The following is a 15,828-nucleotide window of genomic DNA, read 5'->3' as shown; positions in this document are numbered from 1 at the left end:
TCTCAGGGAGGGAGAGTGTCAGGGAGGGAGAGTGTCAGGGAGGGAGAGTGTCAGGGAGGGAGAGTGTCAGGGAGGGAGAGTGTCAGGAAGGGAGAGTGTCAGGAAGGGAGAGTGTCAGGGAGGGAGGGAGAGTGTCAGGGAGGGAGAGTGTCTGGGAGGGAGAGTGTCAGGAAGGGAGAGTGTCAGGGAGGGAGAGTGTCAGGAAGGAGAGTGTCAGGAAGGGAGAGTGTCAGGGAAGGGAGAGTGTCAGGGAGGGAGAGTGTCAGGGAGGGAGAGTGTCAGGAAGGGAGAGTGTCAGGAAGGGAGAGTGTCAGGAAGGGAGAGTGTCAGGGAGGGAGAGTGTCAGGGAGGGAGAGTGTCAGGAAGGGAGGGAGAGTGTCAGGGAGGGAGAGTGTCAGGAAGGGAGAGTGTCAGGAAGGGAGGGAGAGTGTCAGGGAGGGAGAGTGTCAGGAAGGGAGGGAGAGTGTCAGGGAGGGAGAGTGTCAGGAAGGGAGAGTGTCAGGAAGGAGGGAGAGTGTCAGGGAGGGAGAGTGTCAGGAAGGGAGGGAGAGTGTCAGGGAGGGAGAGTGTCAGGGAGGGAGAGTGTCAGGAAGGGAGAGTGTCAGGGAGGGAGAGTATCAGGAAGGGAGAGTGTCAGGAAGGGAGAGTGTCAGGAAGGGAGGGAGAGTGTCAGGGAGGGAGAGTATCAGGAAGGGAGAGTCTCAGGGAGGGAGAGTGTCAGGAAGGGAGAGTGTCAGGAAGGGAGGGAGAGTGTCAGGGAGGGAGAGTGTCAGGGAGGGAGAGTGTCAGGGAGGGAGAGTATCAGGAAGGGAGAGTGTCAGGAAGGGAGGGAGGGAGAGTGTCAGGAAGGGAGGGAGAGTGTCAGGGAGGGAGAGTGTCAGGGAGGGAGAGTGTCAGGAAGGGAGAGTGTCAGAGCTGTTGGTCACGCACTCCTCTGGGACTGGTGTTAATTTGTTTCCAGTGTCTGTCCAAGCAGATGTTGAAGAGAATAATGGAGGACAGAAACAGCTGCAGGAGATTATTTATGTCCTGTGGCCTCCTCTTGGCAGATCACCAAGACCTCTGCTGGGTGCAGAGAGAGAGAGAGCCCACACACAAGTCTGAGGAGGAGTGTTCAGTGTTCACCACTCAGCTGAGTGGCGTTAACCCTCAGTGTTGGCAGTGAATGGTTCTATACAGAGATCCACCCTACGTCCCAAATTGCACCCTACTCCCTATATAGTGCACTACTTTAGACCAGAGTCCTAGTGGGTGGTAGTGCACTATAAAGGGCACAGCCCCAGAGAGGTGATTTACATGGAGAACAACAGGAACATGAAGGCTGTCACCTCCCACTAGGATTAGGAAGGAGGATAGTCCTCTTCAATTAGTAGGACAGCTGTGTGTGTGTGTGTGTGTGTGTGTGTGTGTGTGTGTGTGTGTGTGTGTGTGTGTGTGTGTGTGTGTGTGTGTGTGTGTGTGTGTGTGTGTTGTGTGTGTGTGTGTGTATGTGTATGTGTATGTGTGTGTGTGTGTGTGTGGTGTCTAGGCTGGGCTCTAATGTTAATCATGATATGGTTTCAGTGAGGGACCGTGAAGGAGAGGCGCTACGTTAAATTAGCCTTGGCATCACCTGCTGTGTGGTTTGGAGAGCCAACACAATCATATTATGTGTCCCAAAATGGCATCCCTATTCCCTTTATAGTGCACTTCTGTTGGTCAGGGTCCAAAAGGCTCTGGTGGAAAGTAGTGCACTTTCTAGGGAATGGGGTGTAATCTGGGACACATTCATAACCCTACACAGCTCCTAGCCATCTGGGATACATCCATAATCCTATCCGAGCCATCTGACGGTCGTTCTACCCTCTTCCTGTTACATTCTAAGGTACAGTCAGTCTGGAGTCAATCCTTACCTCGAGGCAGTTGTCCTTGATAACAAGAGTCAGCTTTTTTATGTTGAAATATCAAAACCTCTTGAGAATTTCACTGCTTTGGCCACCAGGATCGGACCCCTCTTGCTGGTTATTTTCTGGGATTTTCAATTCCTCCTCCGCTTAAAATAGTTCTAAATATTTGTGTGTCATTTGCCAACTACTGACATGTTTATTTTCAGGTCTGACTAACAACATCTATCTACTGTTGGCTTGCTGCTTTCTACTTCCTCCCCAACAGGACTACGTGCTGAAGCAAGTGGCCTCAAAGTACCACAAGATAGGCTGGCCCTTGGCTCTCACAGAAGGCTCCATCATACAGGCCTCCTACCAGACTGAGTATGTGATGCATACAGTCACCTGTCACACAGCAAGTGGCTGGGTTGGGATGTTGTCTTGACCCACAAGCAGATCATTTAACTGTAGTCTCTCCTTCTCTCCCTCCTTCCCTTCTCTCTCTCTCCCTCCTTCTCTCCCTCCTTCCCTTCTCTCTCTCTCCCTCCTTCTCTCCCTCCTTCCCTTCTCTCTCTCTCCCTCCTTCTCTCCCTCCTTCCCTTCTCTCTCTCTCTCTCCCTCCTTCTCCTCCCTCCTTCCCTTCTCTCTCTCTCTCCCTCCTTCTCTCCCTCCTTCCCTTCTCTCTCTCTCTCCCTCCTTCTCTCCCTCCTTCCCTTCTCTCTCTCTCTCCCTCCTCCTGTCCCCCCTTCCCTTCTCTCTCTCTCTCCCTCCTTCCTGTCCCTCCTTCCCTTCTCTCTCTCTCTCTCCCTCCTTCTCTCCCTCCTTCCCTTCTCTCTCTCTCTCCCTCCTTCTCTCCCTCCTTCCCTTCTCTCTCTCTCTCCCTCCTTCTCTCCCTCCTTCCCTTCTCTCTCTCTCTCTCCCTCCTTCTCTCCCTCCTTCCCTTCTCTCTCTCTCTCCCTCCTTCTGTCCCCCCCTTCCCTTCTCTCTCTCTCTCCCTCCTTCCTGTCCCCCCCTTCCCTTCTCTCTCTCTCTCCCTCCTTCCTGTCCCCCCCTTCCCTTCTCTCTCTCTCTCCCTCCCTCCTTCCTGTCCCCCCTTCCCTTCTCTCTCTCTCTCCCTCCTTCCTGTCCCCCCTTCCCTTCTCTCTCTCTCTCCCTCCTTCCTATCCCTCCTTCCCTTCTCTCTCTCTCTCCCTCCTTCTCTCCCTCCTTCCCTTCTCTCTCTCTCTCCCTCCTTCTCTCCCTCCTTCCCTTCTCTCTCTCTCTCCCTCCTTCCTGTCCCCCCTTCCCTTCTCTCTCTCTCTCCCTCCTTCCTGTCCCCCCTTCCCTTCTCTCTCTCTCTCCCTCCTTCCTGTCCCCCCTTCCCTTCTCTCTCTCTCTCCCTCCTTCCTGTCCCCCCTTCCCTTCTCTCTCTCTCTCCCTCCTTCCTATCCCTCCTTCCCTTCTCTCTCTCTCTCCCTCCTTCTCTCCCTCCTTCCCTTCTCTCTCTCTCTCCCTCCTTCTCTCCCTCCTTCTCTCCCTCCTTCCCTTCTCTCTCTCTATCTGCTTCTGTCTCTCCTTCCCTCTTCTTTTCCACTCCCTCTCTCTCTCCCCCTCCCTCTCTCCCTCTCTCATTCCCTCCCTCCCTCCCCCTCTTTTGTTTCTGTACCTCTCACCACCTGACCCTCTTCCACCTCTCTCCCTCTCTTCTCTCTCCCCCTCTATCTCCTCTCACTCTCCTCTCTCTCCTCTCTTCTCCCTCCCTCCCTCCCTCCCTCTGTCTCATGGACAGAGAGCTGCAGAGAGAGGTGATCATGCTGGCTTGTAGTTTTGGGAACAAGCACTGTCACCGCCAAGCCGTGTCACTCATCTCTGATTGGATCTCCAGCAACAAGAACAGGTACAGTAGACAGCATCCTAAATGGCACCCAGTGGTTCTGGCTTATCCCCCCCCCCCCCCCCCCCCCGCCCCCCATGGGACGGTTGAGCTAACGTAGGCTAATGTGATTAGCATGAGATTGTATGTAACAAAAAAAAGATCCCAGGACATAGACATATCTGATATGGGCAGAAAGCTTAAATTCTTGTTAATCTAACTGCACTGTCCAATTTACAGTAGCTATTACAGTGAAAGAATACCATGCTATTGTTTGAGGAGAGTGCACAATTATGAACTTGAAAATGTATTAATTAACCAATTAGGCACATTTGGGCAGTCTTAATACAACATTTTGAACAGACATGCAATGGTTCATTGGATCAGTCTAAAACTTTGCACATACATAATCTAAACTACATTATGGCCTTTCTCTTACATTTCAAAGATTAAGGTACAATTTGTTTTTTAAAATCTTTTACCAGATCTAATGTGCTATATTCTCCTACATGAATTCCACATTTCCACAAACTTCAAAGTGTTTCCTTTCAAATGGTATCAAGAATATTCATATCCTTGTTTCAGGTCCTGAGCTACAGGCAGTTAGATTTGGGTATGTCATTTTAGGCAAAAATTGAAAACAAAAAGGTGAGATCCTTATTAAATCAGTGCACTACTATATAGGGAGTAGGGTCCTCTTTCAGATTGGTCCATAGAGACAGAGAGCGGGTGTCGTGCTGGGCCCACAGTGGACCACATGTTGAATTAACATATACTGTACATAGTAGGAGGACAGATTCACTTGGAAGACACTGGTCTGAAAGCTCCTTATCATTTAGAGAGATTTCCACCCACTGTGTGGACCACAAGGGCACAGAATGTTTAGTCTAGTTTAAAGGTAATTTTCGTTAAAAAGGGTGAGAGACAAAGCCACTAAACGTCACTGGATGAGATAGTGGAAGCTTACATGTATCATCCTGCCTTATTTCCAACAAGACACCTCTCCTCTTTATATATCACCAAGCAGCTCTCCTCTTTATATATCACCAAGCAGCTCTCCTCTCTCCTCTTTATATATCACCAAGCAGCTCGCCTCTCTCCTCTTTATATATCACCAAGCAGCTCTCCTCTCTCCTCTTTATATATCACCAAGCAGCTCTCCTCTCTCCTCTTTATATATCACCAAGCAGCTCTCCTCTCTCCTCTTTATATATCACCAAGCAGCTCTCCCCTCTCCTCTTTATATATCACCAAGCAGCTCTCCTCTCTCCTCTTTATATATCACCAAGCAGCTCTCCTCTCTCCTCTTTATATATCACCAAGCAGCTCTCCTCTCTCCTCTTTATATATCACCAAGCAGCTCTCCTCTCTCCTCTTTATATATCACCAAGCAGCTCTCCTCTTTATATATCACCAAGCAGCTCTCCTCTCTCCTCTTTATATATCACCAAGCAGCTCTCCTCTCTCCTCTTTATATATCACCAAGCAGCTCTCCTCTTTATATATCACCAAGCAGCTCTCCCCTCTCCTCTTTATATAATACCAAGCAGCTCTCCTCTCTCCTCTTTATATATCACCAAGCAGCTCTCCTCTCTCCTCTTTATATATCACCAAGCAGCTCTCCCCTCTCCTCTTTATATATCACCAAGCAGCTCTCCTCTCTCCTCTTTATATATCACCAAGCAGCTCTCCTCTCTCCTCTTTATATATCACCAAGCAGCTCTCCTCTCTCCTCTTTATATATCACCAAGCAGCTCTCCTCTCTCCTCTTTATATATCACCAAGCAGCTCTCCTCTCTCCTCTTTATATATCACCAAGCAGCTCTCCTCTTTATATATCACCAAGCAGCTCTCCTCTTTATATATCACCAAGCAGCTCTCCTCTCTCCTCTTTATATATCACCAAGCAGCTCTCCTCTCTTCATCTGAAGAAGCTAAAAGTCACACTCCGTTTTATAGCTCCTTTTTACAGAGCAGAATGTCCCATTGTTGAATCCCAGTGGGCCTAACATAGATTTGAGTTCTGATCAATACGGCACGTTGGACAACCTTGCCAATATCGATGTTTCAAACGCCAAGTGTCCATAGAAACAGAATCTATCCCTTGTCTAAACCCTCCACCTGTTGCTCTCGGCAACACAAACAACAAAATCCACAACAATGGCCCCCCACCTCTACACAGACGTGTTGATAACAACACTCTCTTCATCTCTGCTATGATACGACGATCCCTCATTCTGCCCTGCAAGCCCACTCTCCTTTCAGCAAGACTCCAGGGTCTGATTGGTTCTCTGTGTATTCCTTCAGGAACACTGTCTAATGATCCAGGGTCTGATTGGTTCTCTGTGTATTCCTTCAGGAACACTGTCTAATGATCCAGGGTCTGATTGGTTCTCTGCGTCTTCCTTCAAGAACACTGTCTAATGATCCAGGGTCTGATTGGTTCTCTGTGTCTTCCTTCAGGAACACTGTCTAATGATCCAGGGTCTGATTGGTTCTCTGTGTATTCCTTCAGGAACACTGTCTAATGATCCAGGGTCTGATTGGTTCTCTGTGTCTTCCTTCAGGAACACTGTCTAATGATCCAGGGTCTGATTGGTTCTCTGTGTATTCCTTCAGGAACACTGTCTAATGATCCAGGGTCTGATTGGTTCTCTCCGTCTTCCTTCAGGAACACTGTCTAATGATCCAGGGTCTGATTGGTTCTCTGTGTATTCCTTCAGGAACACTGTCTAATGATCCAGGGTCTGATTGGTTCTCTGCGTATTCCTTCAGGAACACTGTCTAATGATCCAGGGTCTGATTGGTTCTCTGTGTCTTCCTTCAGGAACACTGTCTAATGATCCAGGGTCTGATTGGTTCTCTGCGTATTCCTTCAGGAACACTGTCTGATGATCCAGGGTCTGATTGGTTCTCTGCGTCTTCCTTCAGGAACACTGTCTAATGATCCAGGGTCTGATTGGTTCTCTGTGTATTCCTTCAGGAACACTGTCTAATGATCCAGGGTCTGATTGGTTCTCTGTGTCTTCCTTCAGGAACACTGTCTAATGATCCAGGGTCTGATTGGTTCTCTGTGTATTCCTTCAGGAACACTGTCTAATGATCCAGGGTCTGATTGGTTCTCTGTGTATTCCTTCAGGAACACTGTCTGATGATCCAGGGTCTGATTGGTTCTCTGTGTATTCCTTCAGGAACACTGTCTAATGATCCAGGGTCTGATTGGTTCTCTGTGTATTCCTTCAGGAACACTGTCTGATGATCCAGGGTCTGATTGGTTCTCTGTGTATTCCTTCAGGAACACTGTCTGATGATCCAGGGTCTGATTGGTTCTCTGTGTCTTCCTTCAGGAACACTGTCTGATGATCCAGGGTCTGATTGGTTCTCTGTGTATTCCTTCAGGAACACTGTCTAATGATCCAGGGTCTGATTGGTTCTCTGTGTATTCCTTCAGGAACACTGTCTAATGATCCAGGGTCTGATTGGTTCTCTGTGTATTCCTTCAGGAACACTGTCTAATGATCCAGGGTCTGATTGGTTCTCTGCGTCTTCCTTCAGGAACACTGTCTAATGATCCAGGGTCTGATTGGTTCTCTGCGTCTTCCTTCAGGAACACTGTCTAATGATCCAGGGTCTGATTGGTTCTCTGTGTATTCCTTCAGGAACACTGTCTAATGATCCAGGGTCTGATTGGTTCTCTGTGTATTCCTTCAGGAACACTGTCTAATGATCCAGGGTCTGATTGGTTCTCTGTGTATTCCTTCAGGAACACTGTCTAATGATCCAGGGTCTGATTGGTTCTCTGTGTATTCCTTCAGGAACACTGTCTAATGATCCAGGGTCTGATTGGTTCTCTGCGTCTTCCTTCAGGAACACTGTCTGATGATCCAGGATCTGATTGGTTCTCTGTGTATTCCTTCAGAATAATACAGAATAAACTAAGATAGGACATAATGAAGATACAGTATCTAGTGCTTAAGAGCGTTGGGCCAGTAACTGAAATGTCGCTGGTTTGAATCCCTGAGCTGACTAGGTTGAACATCTGCCGATGTGAGAATTGGCCTGTGTTGACTTCTAACATTTTTTATTTATTTTATTTAACCTTTATTTAACTAGGCAAGTCAGTTAAGAACAAATTCTTATTTTACAATGACGGCCTACCCCGGTCAAACCCTAACCCAATCACGGCCGGTTGTGATACAGCCTGGAATCGAACCAGGGTCTGTAATGACGCCTCTAGCACTGAGATGCAGTGCCTTAGACTGCTGCGCCCCTCGGGAGCCCCAAAACACGGTGGTGAAAGGTTGGAACCAGACTGGCTTTATCTATCTATAGGCCCCGTAGCCTCTGAGACTGTACATAAAAAACCCCATGCTCCCAAAGGGCACCCTATTCCCTTTATAGTGCACTACTTTTGACCAGGGCTCATAGGGGAATAGGGTGCCATTTGGTATGCAGGCCAAGTCAAAACTCCCCATCTTAAAGCATAAGCACTTCATAAAACCCCACTGCCCTCGTCACATGGCTTTATGATCAAGGTAGTAATGTGTGACGGCTGAGCTCAGCAGCGTTAATGTGGAACCCTCATACCTGCTGTGGCCCACATCTTCCTGTACCATCCTTACACTATCTCCATCTATAAAGAGACAGACAGACAGACAGACAGACAGACAGACAGACAGACAGACAGACAGACAGACAGACAGACAGACAGACAGACAGACAGACAGACAGACAGACAGACAGACAGACAGACAGACAGACAGACAGACAGACAGACAGACAGACAGACAGACAGACAGACAGACAGACAGACAGACAGTGATTTAACCTACAGTGATTTAACCTGCAGTGATTTAACCTGAGTGATTTAACCTGCAGTGATTTAACCTGAGTGATTTAACCTGCAGTGATTTAACCTACAGTGATTTAACCTGCAGTGATTTAACCTACAGTGATTTAACCTGCAGTGATTTAACCTGCAGTGATTTATTAACCTACAGTGATTTAACCTGCAGTGATTTAACCTGCAGTGATTTTGTAACGATCGTCGCCTGGTGACGAGTAAGCGGACCAAAACGCAGCTGGGAGCGAACACATGTTTATTGAACACACTGGAATTAAACATGTACACAAAATCAAGAAAACTGTCGATACGTTACGTGCTCAAAACAAAAAGAGACAACAACCCACAAACATCGTGGGGGGAAAAGGAACTTAAATATGATTCCCCAATCAGAGGCAACTAGCGACAGCTGTCTCTGATTGGGAATCGACAGAACCCAACATAGAAATACGCCCCAAAGCAAGGCTATACCAAAACATAGAAAATAAACTATAGAAATGCCACACCCTGACCAAAATAGAAGAGTTCACCTGGTCAGGGCGTGACAGTACCCCCCCTCCAACGGTGCGTACTCCCGGCGCACCAACCTAAAGTCTATTAGGGGGGGGACCCGGGTGGGCGCCTCACCCTCGGTGGAGGCTCTGGCCCCGGGCGTGTTTCTCCCCCTGCCTCCACCCTAGCCCTACCCCTCTGGCCCGGACTGGACCACGGTGGAGCGGCATGCTCAGGCTCCGGAGCGGAGCCGCCGACCGGAACAGGACTGGTCACCGGTGGACCGGACACAGGCCGTGCCGGACTGTGGACACGCGCCGTGGGCCTGGTGCGGGGAACAGGGACGGGCCGGACAGGACCGGGGACACGCACCACCAACCTGGTGCGGGGAGCAGGGACGGGCCGGACTGGCCTGGGGACACGCACAACCAACCTGGTGCGGGGAGCAGGGACGGGCCGGACTGGACTGGGGACACGCACCACTGGCTTGGTGCGGGGAGCAGGGACGGGCCGGACTGGACTGGGGACACGCACCACTAACCTGGTGCGGGGAGCAGGAATGGGCCGGACAGGACTGGGGACACGCACCACTAACCTGGTGCGGGGAGCAGGGACGGGCCGGACTGGACTGGGGACACGCACCACTGGCTTGGTGCGGGGAGCAGGGACGGGCCGGACTGGACTGGGGACACGCACCACTGGCTTGGTGCGGGGAGCAGGAATGGGCCGGACAGGACTGGGGACACGCACCACTAACCTGGTGCGGGGAGCCGGGACGGGCCGGACTGGACTGGGGACACGCACCACTGGCCTGGTGCGGGGAGCAGGGACGGGCCGGACTGGACTGGGGACACGCACCACTGGCCTGGTGCGGGGAGCAGGGACGGGCCGGACTGGACTGGGGACACGCACCACTAACCTGGTGCGGGGAGCAGGGACGGGCCGGGCCGGACTGGGGACACGCACCACTAACCTGGTGCGGGGAGCAGGGACGGGCCGGACAGGACTGGGGACACGCACCACTAACCTGGTGCGGGGAGCAGGGACTGGCCGGGCCGGACTGGGGACACGCACCACTAACCTGGTGCGGGGAGCAAGGACGGGCCGGACAGGACTGGGGACACGCACCACTAACCTGGTGCGGGGAGCAGGGACGGGCCGGACAGGACTGGGGACACGCACCACTAACCTGGTGCGGGGAGCAGGGACGGGCCAGACAGGACTGTGAACACGTACTGGTGACCTGAAGCGTGGAGCTGGTTTAGCCACTCGTCCTGGCTGGATGCCCATCCTAGCACGGCATGTGCTGGGCATGTCCACCGGACGCACCGGGCTGTGCGGGCGCACTGGCGACACAGCGCGCAACTCCGCTTCCCATGGCTTGGTGCGGGGAGCAGGGACGGGCCTGACAGGACTGGGGACACGCACCGTGGGCTTGGTGCGGGGAACAGGAACGGGCCAGACAGGACTGTGAACACGCACTGGTGACCTGAAGCGTGGAGCCGGTTTAGCCACTCGTCCTGGCTGGATGCCCATCCTAGCACGGCATGTGCTGGGCATGTCCACCGGACGCACCGGGCTGTGCGGGCGCACTGGCGACACAGCGCGCAACTCCGCATACCATGGCTCCTCCTCCAGATCTTCCCTCTGCATTTCCTCAATCAAACGCCTCATCTCCTTCTCTTCCTCCGCCATCATCCCCCACGAGAGCAGTGGTCTGGGCTCTTCCTCTGCCCTTCCGGACCACCCCATTAGCCCCCCCCAAAAGTTTTCTTGGGGCTGTTTTCCGGGCCTCCTCGACCGCCGCCTGCGACTCCGTCTACCGGCTGGCATCACCTCCTCGACCTGGGAATCCGTCCGCCAGGGTCCTTTCCCCGACATGATCTCCTCCCAGGTCCAGAACTCCTTTCCCTCGCGAGCCCATCTCTCGCGCTCCTTTTCCTCCCGCTGCTTGGTCCTGGTTTGGTGGGTTGTTCTGTAACGATCGTCGCCTGGTGACGAGGAAGCGGACCAAAACGCAGCTGGGAGCGAACACATGTTTATTGAACACACTGGAATTAAACATGTACACAAAATCAAGAAAACTGTCGATACGTTACGTGCTCAAAACAAAGAGACAACAACCCACAAACATCGTGGGGGGAAAAGGAACTTAAATATGATTCCCCAATCAGAGGCAACTAGCGACAGCTGTCTCTGATTGGGAATCGACAGAACCCAACATAGAAATACGCCCCAAAGCAAGGCTATACCAAAACATAGAAAATAAACTATAGAAATGCCACACCCTGACCAAAATAGAAGAGTTCACCTGGTCAGGGCGTGACAGATTTAACCTACAGTGATTTAACCTGCAGTGATTTAACCTGCAGTGATTTAACCTGAGTGATTTAACCTGCAATGATTTAACCTACAGTGATTTAACCTGCAGTGATTTAACCTGCAGTGATTTAACCTGCAGTGATTTAACCTGCAGTGATTTAACCTACAGTGATTTAACCTGCAGTGATTTAACCTGCAGTGATTTAACCTACAGTGATTTAACCTACAGTGATTTAACCTGCAGTGATTTAACCTGCAGTGATTTAACCTACAGTGATTTAACCTGCAGTGATTACCTGCAGTGATTTAACCTACAGTGATTTAACCTGCAGTGATTTAACCTGCAGTGGTTTAACCTGAGTGATTTAACCTGCAGTGATTTAACCTACAGTGATTTAACCTACAGTGATTTAACATGCAGTGATTTAACCTACAGTGATTTAACCTGCAGTGATTTAACCTGCAGTGATTTAACCTGAGTGATTTAACCTGCAGTGATTTAACCTACAGTAATTTAACCTGCAGTGATTTAACCTGAGTGATTTAACCTACAGTGATTTAACCTGCAGTGATTTAACCTACGGTGATTTAACCTGCAGTGATTTAACCTACAGTGATTTAACCTACAGTAGCAATTGTGCCAGGGAGAGCCGCCAGTAGAGCTCTTGATCTGGTGGTCTGCTCTCTCTGTCTCTGTTAAACCATCACTACATCATCCTTTATTTGTAGAGTCTGAATGAAAGACTGAATGTTAATATTAGGAAACATCGTGGCCAGGAAAGCTCATCATTTCCGTCATCGTTGTGAGAGACTGTGCAGAGAGAGCAGTATTTTGTGTCTTCAGTCATTATGTCTCTGTCTCTATCACACTTTGACCACACACTAGGTATATTCAGGATTTTTGGGGTCTTTTTCCACAAGCTGCATTTTTCCACAAGATTGCGTTGGGGAAACTATGCTAGAGTTTAGACTCCCGAGGCTCTCCCAAACCCCCTGTGTGCCATGGACCCAGTCAGCAGAAGTGTTTTGCTCAGTAAGGTCTTGCTATAGTAAACTTTCTCCAAAGCCTTGATTCCTCTCGAGAGCCCAAAATGTCATGCTCTCAATCTATTGTAGAAATATAGTGCATGAAAAGCCCAACCTCATCCCATGACACATCATTATGGATTTTCTGTTTTTTACTACAGCCTGAGCAACAGCTAGAAGTTTCCCGCTCAATCCCCAGTCCAGCCATTATAATAGGAACCACATGTTAGGCTTGGAATTCAGGATGGACAAGATACTTAAGGACCGTTAAGTTAACGGTGGTGCATGACATGTCTGCTCTGTATGACTTTGGGTTTACACTATCGCTGTACAACATCATAGGGAGCGGATCTGTGAATGTAACGTTTCAACAAACAACCTTTTAACATATTGACAAAACATGCAGTCGTCCATGATGTTTAACATGTTATAGATGGAGACAGTCCTTAACAATCAGGTTCAGGATTCAGACGACCTGATTGGTTAAAGCGTGCGGGTGATCTTACAACGTCACACAAATACAGTCATATTATTTCTGGGTACTTTGAGCTGAGACAAACGCATTGGTCTGACACGCCGATGCCGTTTTCAGAAATGGAGCATCTAAAACGATTTATCGGTTGAAAACAAAGGTAATTGTGCCTGGCTCAACTCACAACACCCCCCAGGACATTTTAACATGAACATCGTCATTGACGCAACACAGTGAATTTCTAAATGCTTTCATTTAGTTTTTTTTACAATGTGAGTAAACTATAGACACACTATATGGAGATGGGGCATGTTATCCCATTGTTAAAAAGCAGGCCATGTCTCTAGTGTGGTCTAGAACATTATTGTGCCTCACTGAGATGTGAATGGGAGAAACAGCTGATGTGTCAAAATGGAAGCAAAACAACTCCACAAACAAGGGCTCTGTTCCAAGCAAATATACGCTCTGTTTCGTCTGTTTACACAGCACTGCTAGATAGCCAATCTCTTTATCATCTCTGAGGATTCTGGTCCGCTTGGTATTGATTTGTTAACCTTTGTTTAATCAGGGTAAAATCCTTTGAGGTTAAAAATTATTACGTGAGGAAGACCTGAAAAGAAGCCAACTGACACAAACAGCAGGAAATACTGAATACTAATATTATTGTAGTAGTTTAAATGAGAGTGAAATTGGTCATGTAATTGGTGTGTGTGTGTGTGTGTGTGTGTGTGTGTGTGTGTGTGTGGTGTATGTGTGTGGTGTATGTGTGTGTGTGTGTATGTGTGTGTGTGTGTGTGTGTGTGTGTGTGTGTGTGTGTGTGTGTGTGTGTGTGTGTGTGTGTGTGTGTGTGTGTGTGTGTGTGTGGTGTGTGTATTCTTCCCTGCAGGATCCCTCCCAACGTGCGTGACATAGTGTACTGTACAGGCGTGTCTCTGATGGATGAGGACGTGTGGGAGTTTATCTGGATGAAGTTCCACTCCACAACAGCCATCTCAGAGAAGAAGGTTCTCCTGGAGGCTCTCACCTGCAGCGACAATGGCTTCCTTCTCAACCGGTGAGTCATTTGTAACAGAACTTTATTGTTCTCTCACAGGGAAACATAACTTTATTGTTCCTTCACAAGGAAAGAGCTTTCTGCTCAACCGGTGAGTCAATATTAAATAACTTTATTGATCCATCACATGAAATTTCACAACAGCTTTGTGCTCATCTGGTGAGTCAACCACATTTAGCATCTCCTGGCTTCCACGCATCGCCTACAAGCCACTGATGCAGACCTTTGGAACATCTACAATTCAAAAAGTCTAATAAATCCATGTAATATAGCCTACACCACCACAATAAATCCATTATTTATTTTAAACAGGTCTAAAGGAGCATGATAAGAAGAAAATGTAGTCTACTTCAGAAGAACAGAATAGCATACTCTTGTTGTCCTTATGTTAGGTCCTGATCCATTTATTTTTATCCTAAAAAGTCCCTAATCCTTGCCGATGACAAGCATACCCATAATATGATGCAGCCACCACCATTTGTATTCAGGACATAAAGTACATTTCTCTGCCAAATATTTTGCAGTATTACGTTAGTGCCTTCTTGCAAACAGGATGCATGTTTTGAAATATTTTCATTCTATACAGGATTCCTTCTTTTCACTCTGTCATTTAGGTCGGTATTGTGGAGTAACTACAATGTTGTTGATCCATCCTCAGTTTTCTCCTATTACAGCCATTAGACTCTGTAACTGTTTTAAAGTCCCCTTTGGCCTCATGGTGAAATCTCTGAGCGGTTTCCTTCCTCTCTGGTGACTGAGTTAGAAAGGATGCCTGTATCTTTGTAGTGACTGGGTGTATTGATACACCATCCAAAGTGTGATTAATTGTAAGGGTGTTAAACTGGCAGCAGAGAAGTCAGACGCAGGAGAGAAATAACTGTTTTTCTGCAGTTTATTACAAAAAAACACCGGAAAACATAATAATAAAAATCAATGGGTAACATAACCCGACCCACACCAGTACAGACGTACACAAACACTTACAATAAACAATCTCCGACAAGGACATGAGGGGAAACAGAGGGCTAAATACACAACATGTAATTGATGGGATTGGAACCAGGTGTGAAGGAAGACAAGACAAAACCAATGGAAAATGAAAAATGGATCAGTGATGGCTAGAAAGCCGGTGACGTCGACCGCCGAACACCGCCCGAACAAGGAGAGGGACCGACTTTGGGGGAAGTCGTGACATTAATAACTGCATCATGCTCAAAGGGATATTCAATGTTTTATTTTTACCCATCTACCAATAGGCGCCCTTCTTTGCAAGGCATTGGAAAATTCTCCCTAGTCTTTGTGGTTGAATCTGTGTTTGAAATTCACTGCTCGACTGAAGAACCTTACAGATAATTGTATGTGTGGAGCACAGAGATGGGGTAGTCATTAAAACATTGCGTTAAGACGGGATAATCTGTTTTCAATACCGAAGAAAAATAACATGGAGCGTACTCCTGTTCATGCGCAACAAAAGATGGGGGACCTTCAGAGTGACACGTACAAAGAACAGCACTACTTCTTCATTTAAAAAACATCGACCAATTTCTAAAGACTGTTGACATCTAGTGGAAGCCATAGGAACTACAACCAGGTTCCTAATAATTAGGGTATCCCATAGAAACCTATTGGAAAATCCTATGACCTCAAAAAAAAAATTCTCCCTGGATTGTTTGTGCTCGGGGTTTCGCCTGCCAAATCAGTTCTGTTATACTCACAGACATTATTTTAACAGTTTTAGAAACTTTCGAGTGTTTTCTATCCAAACCTAGCTTCTGGGCCTGAGTAACAGGCAGTTTACTTTGGGCATGCTCTTCATCCAGATGACAAAATACTGCCCCCTAGCCTTAAGAAGTTTAAACAACATCATTGCACACAGAGTGAGTCCATGCAACTTATTATGT

At 48.4% G+C, this 15,828-nt stretch overlaps 1 protein-coding gene across 1 annotated transcript in view; it reads left to right on the top strand.

Annotated features, from left to right (window-relative positions):
- Nucleotides 1-15,828, top strand: part of LOC115189701 (thyrotropin-releasing hormone-degrading ectoenzyme-like) — a 111,716-nt gene that overhangs the window by 77,689 nt on the left and 18,199 nt on the right. Inside the window, exons 7-9 of the mRNA XM_029748241.1 lie at nucleotides 2,152-2,249; nucleotides 3,634-3,741; nucleotides 13,760-13,927. Of these exons, the coding sequence (XP_029604101.1) occupies nucleotides 2,152-2,249; nucleotides 3,634-3,741; nucleotides 13,760-13,927 (374 nt within the window). The remainder of the gene's footprint in view (nucleotides 1-2,151; nucleotides 2,250-3,633; nucleotides 3,742-13,759; nucleotides 13,928-15,828) is intronic.

Source organism: Salmo trutta, unplaced genomic scaffold (assembly GCF_901001165.1).
Source record: "Salmo trutta unplaced genomic scaffold, fSalTru1.1, whole genome shotgun sequence".
In the NCBI taxonomy this organism is placed as follows: domain Eukaryota; kingdom Metazoa; phylum Chordata; class Actinopteri; order Salmoniformes; family Salmonidae; genus Salmo; species Salmo trutta.
Note: the sequence above shows the minus strand (reverse complement) of the source record. Positions and strands in the feature narration are given on the sequence as shown.